The sequence below is a fragment of the Chrysochloris asiatica genome, unplaced genomic scaffold (assembly GCF_000296735.1).
Source record: "Chrysochloris asiatica unplaced genomic scaffold, ChrAsi1.0 scaffold00221, whole genome shotgun sequence".
Taxonomy (NCBI): domain Eukaryota; kingdom Metazoa; phylum Chordata; class Mammalia; order Afrosoricida; family Chrysochloridae; genus Chrysochloris; species Chrysochloris asiatica.
In genome coordinates this window covers 5088480-5100466 of record NW_006408739.1, presented here as the reverse complement: position 1 = coordinate 5100466, position 11987 = coordinate 5088480, and the positions used below count along the sequence as shown (strand labels likewise).

At 41.2% G+C, this 11987-nt stretch overlaps 1 protein-coding gene across 1 annotated transcript in view; it reads left to right on the top strand.

Annotated features, from left to right (window-relative positions):
* Positions 1-11987, top strand: part of FNTB (farnesyltransferase, CAAX box, beta) — a 126907-nt gene that overhangs the window by 87420 nt on the left and 27500 nt on the right. The window contains exon 7 of the mRNA XM_006873060.1: positions 3335-3421. Within this exon, the coding sequence (XP_006873122.1) occupies positions 3335-3421 (87 nt within the window). The remainder of the gene's footprint in view (positions 1-3334; positions 3422-11987) is intronic.

The window sequence follows — 11987 nt, the reverse complement described above, 5'->3', positions numbered from 1 at the left end:
AGCAGCCAGAAAACCAGAAGACACTTCTTGAAAGAGGGACCTACAGGAAAAATACAAAACAACAAGAGCAGTCCGACTGTAACCACAAGAACAAGCAAGCTGTCTGCCCAGGAGACACCAAGGCAAGTGGTTGGGTCCTCTCAGTGCAAATCCTCCTCCAAGACTAAGATGCAAGGGGAAAACGCATTCTGATTGGCCACCACTCACGTCACCCATAAAGAGAAGTAACCGAAGAACATCAATGAAGCAGAGAGCTAAACCATGCATCGTTCAGCAGACTATGGTGAGCTTAGGTGGAGACCTGGTCGGCCAGCAGTGAGGCAAGACCTGGGGACTTATGGACTCAGAGTCAGTGACACATCCACAGAGGACTAGAGTGGAGACCGAGGCAACCAACTGATAAGAAGAGGGCAGACAGATGCAGGAACACCCACACCTGCAGATGATACCCATTTGCCATGGCTCCAATGATGGGACAAACAGAGCTCAACCTGAAGAAGACAGAAGAGGAAAAAAGCGTCATCTGATACAATTTGATAAACTGGACATCCACCTATGAATGCAGCAGTCCAAAAGAGGAAATAAATCTCTTCTCCAAGAACTATTCCCACCCCCTCCACACGAAGAGTAGATAGGGGTGGCCATCTTGAACACTGACTAACCAAAATGGGAGAAGGGATACAAAGACAAGAAGTGACTGGCTTACAAGCTATCAAGAGGAAACCTAGATCCACAGGGCGGGGAGGATGGTAGAGTGTCCAGTGAGTAGTATCCGATGTGTCTAGGAAGGGCAGATGAAAAGAAATGCAGATGGGTCCCTTGGGATGCAAGGGTGAATAATTGTTACCAGGACTGATTGTGAGGACTGGAAATGTAAAGGTGGACATTTTATAGCAAGGAGGGGAGTGATTAACCTTTCAGTTGAGGAGCGGAGGGCCCTGGGAACATCAATGGAGAAGAGCGGCGAGTGGGACCCCACCCAGAGGAGCAGTGAGGCCTGAGACTGAGACAGAGAGGATGATGTGAAGAGAGAGGACGACTTGAAGAGATGGAGTGGCTGGGGACTAGGGATCCGGAGAGGGAGAGGGAGAGGGGCTGTTTGCTGAGGACCATGAGGGATGGGCGGACAGGATTGCAGGGTGTACCCTTTGGTTGGGTGATGATGCATGGATGGGATGGTAACTATGGCAATGAGATGATGTATGATGGAATGAATGTAAAACTAATGTTCCCCGGTGTAGACTATCACACAATACACAATAAAACATTTAAAAAAAAAAAAAAAATGTATATATATATATATAATGCCACAATAATCAAGAAGAACGAGTTTTGCATCATATACTATAGAAATGTTTTCGGCTAAGCATGGTTACATATTTGGAATACTTATTCAAATATCTAACAAAAACAAATTTCTGTTTATGTTTAAAAAAAAAAAAAGTTTATGGCTCCAGCGTATATAAAATAATCAAGGTACAGTGAACTCATGGCAAGCACTATATCTTCTTAGTTCCTGAGAAAGGTGTGACTGTTTATTCATGACCTCTAACTTAGGTTATCTATTCTGGAGCATTTCAGGGGGGTAACAGGGAGAAAGGGACCCAACATTTACAAAAGTTTAGGTGACAGAGAGTGGGTGTGGCCCAGAGATGTGAAGTTCTTGAGCTTGTGGGAGGGCGGGTACGGTGGGTGATGGTGAGAATTGAGGTTGTACAGACTGCCCAGGGCCCTGAACTCTCTTTCAGGAGTGTGGAGCTTATTTTAAGAGTAATGGGAAGCCACTAAAGAGTTTTAAGTAGGGAGTGGCATGGTCTGATTTGTATTGTATTAAGAGTCCTCCAGTTGCAGTGAATGAATTTTAGTGTTCCAGTAAAAATACTCTGGTTTCATGGCTGGAGGGAGGGAGACCAGACAGGAGACTAATGCAGACAGAAGATATCGGTGATGTGGGTTTGGGTGACTGCAGTGAGGATGAAGAGAGAGAGAGACAAATTTGGGCGATCTGGTGACGGGACAAAAGAAGAGAGGAAGTTGTATTTTGTTTCCTCCCTCTGTCAATGTGAGATCTAGGATAGTGGCCTCTGGGATCATTTCTCAGTTCTTCCATTTATGAGGGCAAATGACATTATGTACTGCTGCCCTACTTCAGAAGAGTCAAAAGCAAATACTTTTGGACCTTTGAGATGCTCAAAAACTGAAGGAAGTTAGATTAGGCGTATGAAGTGAGCTTATGGTAAATGACAACATTTGGCATTGGAACGAATGACTCTCGCTTGCTCCGGTTGCCTGCTGGGGTTACCAAACCTCTGCTGTGATTTTGGCCAGCATATGCAGGCATGATAGAAATGTTGGCAAGCGAGTGTTTGCAGCTTCTGCAGGTTTCTTTAGAATGCCTCAGTAAGATTAGCCTAGTATTCTGTCTATATTGATTAGATGAAACTGAGCCCTTCTTTTTCCTCCCTTTTATGTTTCCTGGGAGCCTTAAAAAGGATTTGTGAGAAGAATTAGAACAAATAGCTTTTGTCTTTAACGTAAAGTTAATTTGAAATGCTGGATATTTGATGTGTTCCTTGACAGAGGGGGATTCTGAAATAAAATGTGTCCTGGGAAGACTTAGGGCTGAGAGGATGGAATGGCAAGAATTATTTCAAATCAAGGTGGATAGCATTTAAAATCATATCGATGAGCTCTTTCTTTTCATCTAATAGTGTACGGAGGTGGAAGTAGTGGGGCACTTGAAATCAAAGCTCAGTTTGAGGAATGAATCCGAGTGGGCTCACGAATACCTACCCCTCTTGTTTGGTCGAAGCAGCCCTTAGGTCTGGTGACCCACTTTGGCATGTATCTGTTGCAGAAAAAGTATATAGTGGTGATGTGTTTAATGTGTTGATGATGTTATTGTAGATCCAGGCTGAATGTGATGATGATGTTATAGATCCAGGCTCAAATCCTGGATCTATAACAGTATTGACAGCCGAATAGGTTAGCATATCAGAAATACCTGAATGACACCATGGAATTGTAGGAACCGTGATAGGCTTTTGACTTTAACTTCCCTTTTGACATGAGTTGATAATGGCTGTGATTCCTCTGATTCAGGCGTGACCCTGTGGAGGTAGGGAGAGTAGAATGTCATATTCTTTCAACGAAGCCATGTTGTGAGCATCTCTATCCAAATAGAACGCTAGACCTCTCAGATGGAAACCAACCAACCGTGAGTCGGGATTGAGGACAGGAATTTATGAGGCAAAGATAACAACCCACCTAAGAAGTTCATTGAGTCGTATTTAGGTTCTCCTTTAAAACTTCATACTTGTTTTTATCCCACCAGGAGTGCATACTGTGCTGCTTCAGTGGCCTCTCTGACCAATGTCATCACTCCAGACCTCTTTGAGGGCACTGCTGAATGGATAGGAAGGTGAGAGACGCGGTCTTCTTTTTTTTAATGTTTTATTGTGCATTATATGATAGTTTACATGAAAGAGCTTTAGTTTTACATTCATTCCATCATATGTCATCTCATTGCCATGGTTCCAATCCCCTCCATGCATCGCCAACCAACCAAAGGGTATATCCTAGGAAACTGCCCCCTACCCTTCCCCCACCCCACCCCCAGTTTTCAACCCACAGTCCCTTTCCCTCTCTGGATCCAAAGTCCTCTGCCGCTTCATCACTCCACTTCATCATCTCTGTCTCTCTGGGTAGGGTCCTGCTTTCGGCTCTTCTCTGTTGATAGTCCCAGAGATCTCCGCTCTTATCCTGGAGAATTAATCACTCCCTTCCTTGTTACAAAACGTCTACCTTTGCATTTCCAACCCTCACACTCCGTCCTGATAAGCATTGTTCACTACAGTATCACGAGTTACCCATCTGTATTTCTTTTCATCAGCTCTGCCCAGAAAGATTGAATTGTACCCAGTGGAGATTCTGCCTTCCTCCATGCTCCCTAGGTCTAGGTTCCCTTTTGAAAGCTTGTAAGCCAGTCACTTCTTGCCTTTGTAGTCCTCCCCTCCCCATTTGCCCCATTTGCGTATCCAGTGTCCCAGTTGCCCATCTCCCTCCACTCTGTGTGTGGAGGGGGTGGGAATGTTTCTTGCTGTAAGGATTTGTTCCTTCTTTTGAGTTGCTGCTCCATAGGTATAGGTCAAGTTCAGAGAGACGCTGTCTTCTTAAACAACAAGTGGTCGCATGTTTCATTCTATGAATACAGAAAATTTAAAAGCCCTGTAAGAAGGGACTGTAACACCACAAAAGATATATTATTAGATTTCCAGAATTATACATCTTTTCAATACTTAAACTTTGTTTTGTTTTCCACTCTTTGTTTAATGTTGTATGATTTTTTGATTGGCTAAGATCAGAAACTTTGATAGCAGGCTCAGTGGGAGTCTACATTGACTGAGCCAGTTTGGAGAGCTACTTGACAATTTCCTAAAGTTGCTTTTGCAAGTGACCTGATATTTCCACTCCTACAGAAACGCTTCTGGGCACGCATAAGGGAGACAAGTATATAAGTCATTTATAGTAGCAAAATGCTGCAAATTGTTTCCATAAGTATGTGATTGGATGAGTATGTCATGGTATAGTTGTATTGGAATATAATGGAGCAGGTAAAATGGATGAACTAGAGAGCTACTACTCTAGCAATAGGGATCAATATAAAAAATAGTGGAGTAAGAAAAGAATGTTAAAGAAAACATGCATTTAATCAATACACTTAATTAAAATTTGAAAGCATGCCAAACAAGCCTTGTTTGTGGGCAGAATAATATTTAATAATATAAAAACACAAATTCAGGATAATGGTTACTTCTGTTGAGGAAGCAGGAAATGAGGTTGATCAGGGGAGGGGTACACAGGAGGCTTCAGATTCTAAAAGAAACAAAGTTTCTTTTGTTTTTTTTTAAAGGCCTGAAATAATATGAGGGTCTTCAAATGTTCCTGGGAAACCTTAGTCCACAAACTTTTTGAAGCCTGCTTGTATATGGTTACATCAAAGCTTGGTGTTAGATACATAGATGTTCTATATATTATCTGTGGTGCTCTCCTGAATGCTTTGCTGTGTTTTATTATAGAACGATAATCAGTTATTTGGTTTTTTGCTTTTACATATTTATTTTTATCAAAATGGTACTCATTACTATGTAAATATTGTTTACAGCTGACCTAGATAACTTGTGTTCCTGAAGTTACTCATTCCCTCTTTGACTTCATCCCTAAGTTCTCTGCTAAAGCTATCCAGTCACTCAACAATACAGTCAAATACTTCCAGTTGTTAGTCTCTGTGGTGTGTAGTTGGGTGTTTCTGTGGTTTTTGGTCCCCCTCCCTTGGAGCCTTCTCTCCTCCTGCTTCATTCTGGACAAGTTATTCTCAGCTTTCTGCACAGCAGGCATCCTGAAAGGAGCTTCCTTTCAGCATGAAATACGCTTCACTTTTCTCCTTTGTTGAAGCTCCTCTCTTTTATTTTTTGGTGTACTTATTTTAATGAAGCACATACTCCAGTAGATGCTAGAAAAGGACACCTGGGAGATACAAATGTATTAAGATTTTTCATGTGTCCTTATTCTACTCTTCATATCTGATTGAGAATTTATTTTGTTTGTGATTTTTAAGTTGGTGATTGAATAAACTGAATTTTTCAGAACTTTGCAAGTGCTGTTTCTTTATCTGAAGGGTCCTGGTGGCACAGTGGTTAAAGTGCTTGGCTGCTAACTGGAAGGTTAGCGGTTTGACCCCACCAGCCACTGTATGGGAGAAAGCTGTAGCAGCAGTCTGCTTCCATGACAGAGTTGCAGCCTTGGAAGCCCTATGAAGCAGCTGGCCTCTGTCCTGTAAGGTCACTGTGATAGCAGTGGGTTTACCCCATTCTCTTCTAAGCTTGTGTGTCATTGTTAGTAGCCCAGTTGGTAACCACTACATTACCAGAGCTCCTTGTCATTGTTACTGGGCTGGTAATAATAGCCAACATCTATTGAGTATTTACTTTGTAAGGTAGCTTTAGAGATTGAGAGTATAGCTGTTCAAGCTGGACTACCTGTTTTTTTTCCTTCTATTATTTTCTGTCTTTCAGCTGAAACTCCCCATGTTTTTATTTATTGTGAGTATATTTTGCTTCACCTCATTGTGGTTATTGTTGTTGTTTAAGTGCTGTCGAGCTGGTTCCGACTCATAGCGACCCTGTGTAGGATTTCCAAGGAGTGGCTGGTGGGTTTGAGCCACTGACCTTGAGGTTAGCAATTCAGTGCTTATTTGTTAGCACTGTGAACCCACTGCCATCAAGTTGGTTCCCATTCATACTGACCTTGTGTACAACAAACTAAACACTGCTTGGGACTGCTTCATTCTTTTTTTTTTTTTTAAATGATTTATTGTGAATTATGTGATAGTTTACATGGGAGAACATTAGTTTTACATTCATTCCATCCTATATCGTCTCATTGCCATGGTTACAATCCCCTCCATGCAATCCTTCCCCCGTGCCCCCCAGGTCTTCAGCACACAGTTGCTCTCCCTCTCTGGATCCAAAGTCTCCAGTTGCTCCATAGCTCTACGTCATCATCTCTGGCTCCATTTCAGGCATCACTGCTTCTCAGGGTAGGGTCCCACTCTTTGCACTTCTCCCTTGATGGTCCTCGGGACCTCCGCTCCCAGACCGAAAAGTCAATCACACCCCTCCTTGCTATAAAACGGTCTACCTTTACACTTCCAACCCTCACAGGCAGTCCTGATAACAATCATTCATCATTGTATCACAAGAGACCCGTCTGCATTTCATTGCATCAGCCCCGCCTAGTCAGATTGAACACTACTTACTGGAGATTCTACCTTCCTCCAGGCTCTCTGGGTCTAGGTTCCCTCTTGAAAGCTTGTAAGCCAGTCACTTCTTGCCTTTGTAGCCCCCCACCCCCCATTTTGGGTAGCCAATGGGACCGCTTCATTCTTAAACAATGATTATTTCTAAGCCTATCGTTGCAGCTGCAGTGCCAGTCCATTTTGTTGAGGGTCTTCCTCTCGTTTTTGCTGATGCTCAACTTTACCAAGCGTGATGTCCTTTTCCAGGGTCTGGTTTCTCCCAATTACAGGTCCAAAGTTTGTGAAAGAAACTCTTGCCATCCTCACTTCTAAGGAGCATTCAGGTTGTACTTCTTCCAAGACAGATTTGTTCCCTTTGCTGGCACTCCATGGTGTATATTCACTGTTCTTCACCAACACCGTAATTCAAATGTATCAATAATTCTTCCGTTTTCCTTATTCATATTCAGTATGCTGTCTGATTTCTTGACTGCTGCTTCCATGAGTGTGGATTTTGGATCTGAGTAAAATGAAACCCTTGGCAACTTTAATCTTTTCTTTCTGTATCATGATGTTGTTTCTGGTCCACTTGTGAAAATTTTTATGTTCTCTATGTTGCGTTGAAGGAATTGGCAAAGAGCAAGGCACCGGGAATTGATGGAATAAAAATTGAAATCTTTCAAGAAAGTGAGGCGGCACAAGAAGCACTCACTCATCTCTGCCAAGAAATTTGGAAGACAACTATCTGGCCGACTGATTGGAAAAGATCCTTATTTGAGCCCATTCTAAAGAGAGGTGACCCAACGGAATGCGGAAATCATCAGACAATCTCTTTGATATCCCATGCGAGTAAAGTTTTGCTACAATCATACATTGACAGAGAACTTCCAGAGGTTCAAGCTGGATTCAGAAGAGGCTGTGGAACGAGAGATATCGTTGCTGATGTCAGTGGATCTTGGCTGAAAGCAGAGAATATCAGAAAGATGTTTACCTATGTTTTATTGACTACGCAAAGGCTTTTGATTGTGTGGGTCATGACAAGCTGTGGACAACATTGCGAAGTATTGTTCTCAACACTTAATTGAGTACTCAACACTTAATTGAGTATTCCAGAACACTTCTGAGAAATCTGTACCTGGACCAAAGAGCAGTTGTTCGAACAGAGCATGGGAACACTGAATGTTTTAAAATTGGGAAAGGTGTGCGACAAGGTTGTGTTCTTTCACCATACTTATTCAATCTGTATGCTGAGCAAATAATACGAGAAGCTGGGTTCTGTGAAGAAAAACGTGGCGTCAGGATTGGAGGAAGACTCATTAATAACCTGTGATATGCAGATGTTACAACCTTGCTTGCTGAAAGTAAAGAGGACTTGAAACATTTACTGATGAAGATCAAAGAACACAGCCTTCTGTATGGATTGCATCTCAATGTGAAGAAAACAAAAATCCTCACCACTGGACCAATAAACAACATTCTTATCAACAGAGAAAAGATTGAAGTTGTCAAGGACTTCATTCTTCTTGGATCAGCATCAACGTTCGCGGAAGCAGCAGTCAAGAGATCAGACGATGTATTGCATTGGGCAAATCTGCTGCACAGGAACTTTTTAAAGTGTTGAAGAGCAAGGATGTCAGCTTGAGGACTAAGGTGCGCCTGACCCAAGGTATGGTATTTTCAATAACCTCATATGGATGCGAAAGCTGGACAGTGAATAAGGAAGATCGTAGAAGAATTGATGCTTTTGAATTGTGGAGTTGAAGGAGAATACTAAAAGTGCCATGGACTGCCAAAAGAACCCGTAGATCTGTTTTGGAAGAGGTGCAGCCAGAGTGCTCCTTGGAGGCCAGGATGGCTAAACTTAGTCTCTCATACTTTGGACATATTGTTAGGAGGAAACAGTCGCTAGAGAAGGATGTCATGCCGGGTAAGATGGAGGGGTCAGAGAAAGAGAGGAAGACCCCCAACGAGATGAATCAGCCAGGTGGCATCATTGATGGCGTCAAGTGTGGCAGTGGTAGTGAGGTTGGCCCAGGATCGGACATTGTTTCATTCTGCTGTGCATGGGGTCGCTATGAATCGGTTCCTACTCGATGGCACCTGACAACAACAACAACAACAATGTTGAGTTGTAATGTATACTGAAGGCTGTATTACTTGATCTTCATTAGTAAGGGCTTCAAGTTCTCTTGTCTTTTTCATCAAGCAAGGTTGTATCATCTACGTATTGCAGGTTGTTAAAGCTCCTTCCTCCAATCGTGATACCACATTCTTCTTATAGTCCAGCTTCTCAGTTTATTTACTTAGCATACAGGTTGAATAAATATGGCGAAAGGCTACAACCCTGATGCATACCTTTCCTGATTTTAAGCCAATCACTATTTCCTTGTTCTGTTTGAGGCATAAATACTTATACTCCAAAATTCTTGTTTGATACGCCAACAACTGGGTACCTTGGTGTTGGCATGTGCTGATTGTCTTTCCCTTTGAGACTGGGCCACATTTTCCAGAAACTTCATATGTTAAGGGATTTTGGGTTGCATTCTAAACATTGTGATGTGATAGTGTAGATACTGGATTCTGTTACATTACTCCAGAGAGTTTGATGCTTTTTGCTTTACGAGGCTTGGTGTGACACTGTGAGTTAATGAGCTGGATTGCAAAGTCAGTTTGAATCGCAAGTTTGGCAGTTCAAGCTCACTCCTCGGAAACCCTATACAGGATTTCTTGGGTCGGCACTTAACAGCAATAACTTGGTTAGACTTAAACTGCAAATTGTCACTCCTGCAGTGGGCAGTGACTCAAATCTCAGATCAATTTTGTTTTCAGTTTGTCCATTGCATGTAAGATTGTGGGGTCAGCCAGAGACTTAAGTTTAAGCATAGAATTTGTTTTTTTTTCCTTCTGGTTCTCCTCTTTCTGGGATTCCTCCTCACTGTCTGGCAACCTGGCTGCTCTTTTTCTACTCGGGCCACCACTGGCATACCAGGAGGCCAAAACCAAACCAACCAGGGCAGGGAAGGGAGGAATGAACTCCTTGCTGTTTGTTCCAGGTTTTAACTACTTACCAAAATGTGTCAACTGAACTTGTTGTGTAGAGTTTATGCTGTTTTTGGGATGATTGATTTGTTTAGGTACTTACTAGATATGGAACTCCTCAGACAACTTGGGTTTGAATCCCAGTTTTGTCACTTAAAGCTGTGTGCCTTGGAAAGGTAATTTAACTGCACTGTTTCTTTATATGCCAAATGATGGGATATTGAATTTGATAGTAAACTGACATACAAAGAAATTAAATGAACCAGACCTGTTATGGTAACTACCGTGCGATATTGCCACGTAATGCTCTTGTGAGTCCCAATCTTTCGTATGTTTCTGTTTTGGTTTTCATTTTCTTTGTCTCTACCCACCCACTCCCCTCTCTAGAAGCTTTGGGAATGTTTATTGTTTTCATTTAAAAAACACGAAGATGAACTTTGCTGTGGATCTTTGTTTCAGTCATTTTAGGGGAAGCACAAATACTTTATTTAGTGTCAACAAATTTTATTGTATTCTTCACTGATGGTTTCTTTCTCTGCTTCTGATTTTTTTTTAATTGAGTCTATTTCTGCTATTCTCTTTTTAACTTTCTAGAGCTCATTTTTATCTCTTGCATATTGCTTTTTTATGTAGTCTCCAGTTCTCATTTAGGGATGCTTTATCATTATAATATTTTTACTCCATTTAATATTTTGCTTAAAAATATGTGACTATAAAAAGTTTTCTTCTGCTTCATGCCTTATTTTTTCTGATTTCTTTGTGTTCACTTCTGTCTCTCTTTTCTCTTATTACTTTGCTCAAATAGCTGATATTCAAAGACTTGTTGTTAAGTACCATGGAATCAGTTCCGACTCATAGTGATCTGCACAGGGTTTCTGAGGCTATAAATCTTTATGGGACCAGAAAATCTCATCTTTCTCCTGTGTAGTTTTGACCTGCCGAATTTGAGGTTAGCAGCCTGATTTGTAACCAATATGCTACCAGAGCTCATGTTTAAAGAGTGAAGTACGAAAGCTATGTGTGCAAATGTGGGCTAGGACCCAGCCATGTCATTGGAGAATCCTCATATATGCACAGCTTTTTCTTGGGTTTATCATTTTGCCTAGAAGGAATTTTCAGATTCCTGCTTTGTGAAACAGTAGTGGGGAGAAAGGATTAGGGTGTTTGTGTTCAGAGTGTAGACTCCCAATCTTAAGTTTTCATTAAAAAATTAGTTTCATTTTTGTTTCTAAAGCTTTTATTGTGAATTGAGTGATAGTTTACGGGGCAGAACATTGGTTTTTCACTGCAATGATTGCAATCCCTTCCATGCGTCATCAGTTAACAGTATTTGCCTTTATTCCTTTTTTGTTATGTACACAAAGCACACAGGAATACATAATCGCTGAAACAATCAAAGGGCACATTTTTCAAGCCAGCTTCCTGCCCACTAGCACACAGCCGTTCTCGTTCATGAATGTGGAGTCCTCAGCACCTCTGTTTCCACCTCTGGAGTCTCTGCTTCTCTGGATTGGGTCCCATGTGCTGCTCATGCTCTTCTTCCTTGATGGTCCTAGGGTCCTCTGTTCCTGAAATGCAAGATTAACTACTCCTCCTTTTTGTTACACATCTTTTGCCCTTGCAGTTTTTTTTTTTTTCAAAGGTTTTTATTGTGGATTGAGTGAAAGTTTAAAGGGCAGATTATCAGTTTTACATTCAACAAATTGTACACCTTTTTCACCTTTTTTCTTTTTTTATATACAGATCTGCCTTTATTTCGCACCATGCCACTATGTTGCTATAGAAAGGCAGATGAAGGAAACAGTCTAGTTTCAAAGACTTTATTTAGTTAGCTTATCCCCTTTTAAAACTTTCAACAATCTAAAGATCCTTCAACAAAGGAGGTTAGGAATACTTGCCTTCAAAATTGGACATGATTGTATATGAAACATATAAGTGTTTCTTTAACAATGAAGCATAATACTGCAATTATGAATATATGGGATAACTTAAGTTTTGAGCTTATACCTTACGTCCAACAAAACTATTTCAGATATTACTATTACAAGAAAAATCAATTTTCTCACTGAGAAATTTCAAATGTAGTGATTTTCTGTTATTGGAATTCTCTTTATACAATAAAAGCAAAAGCTTGAGAATATTAAAAAAAAAA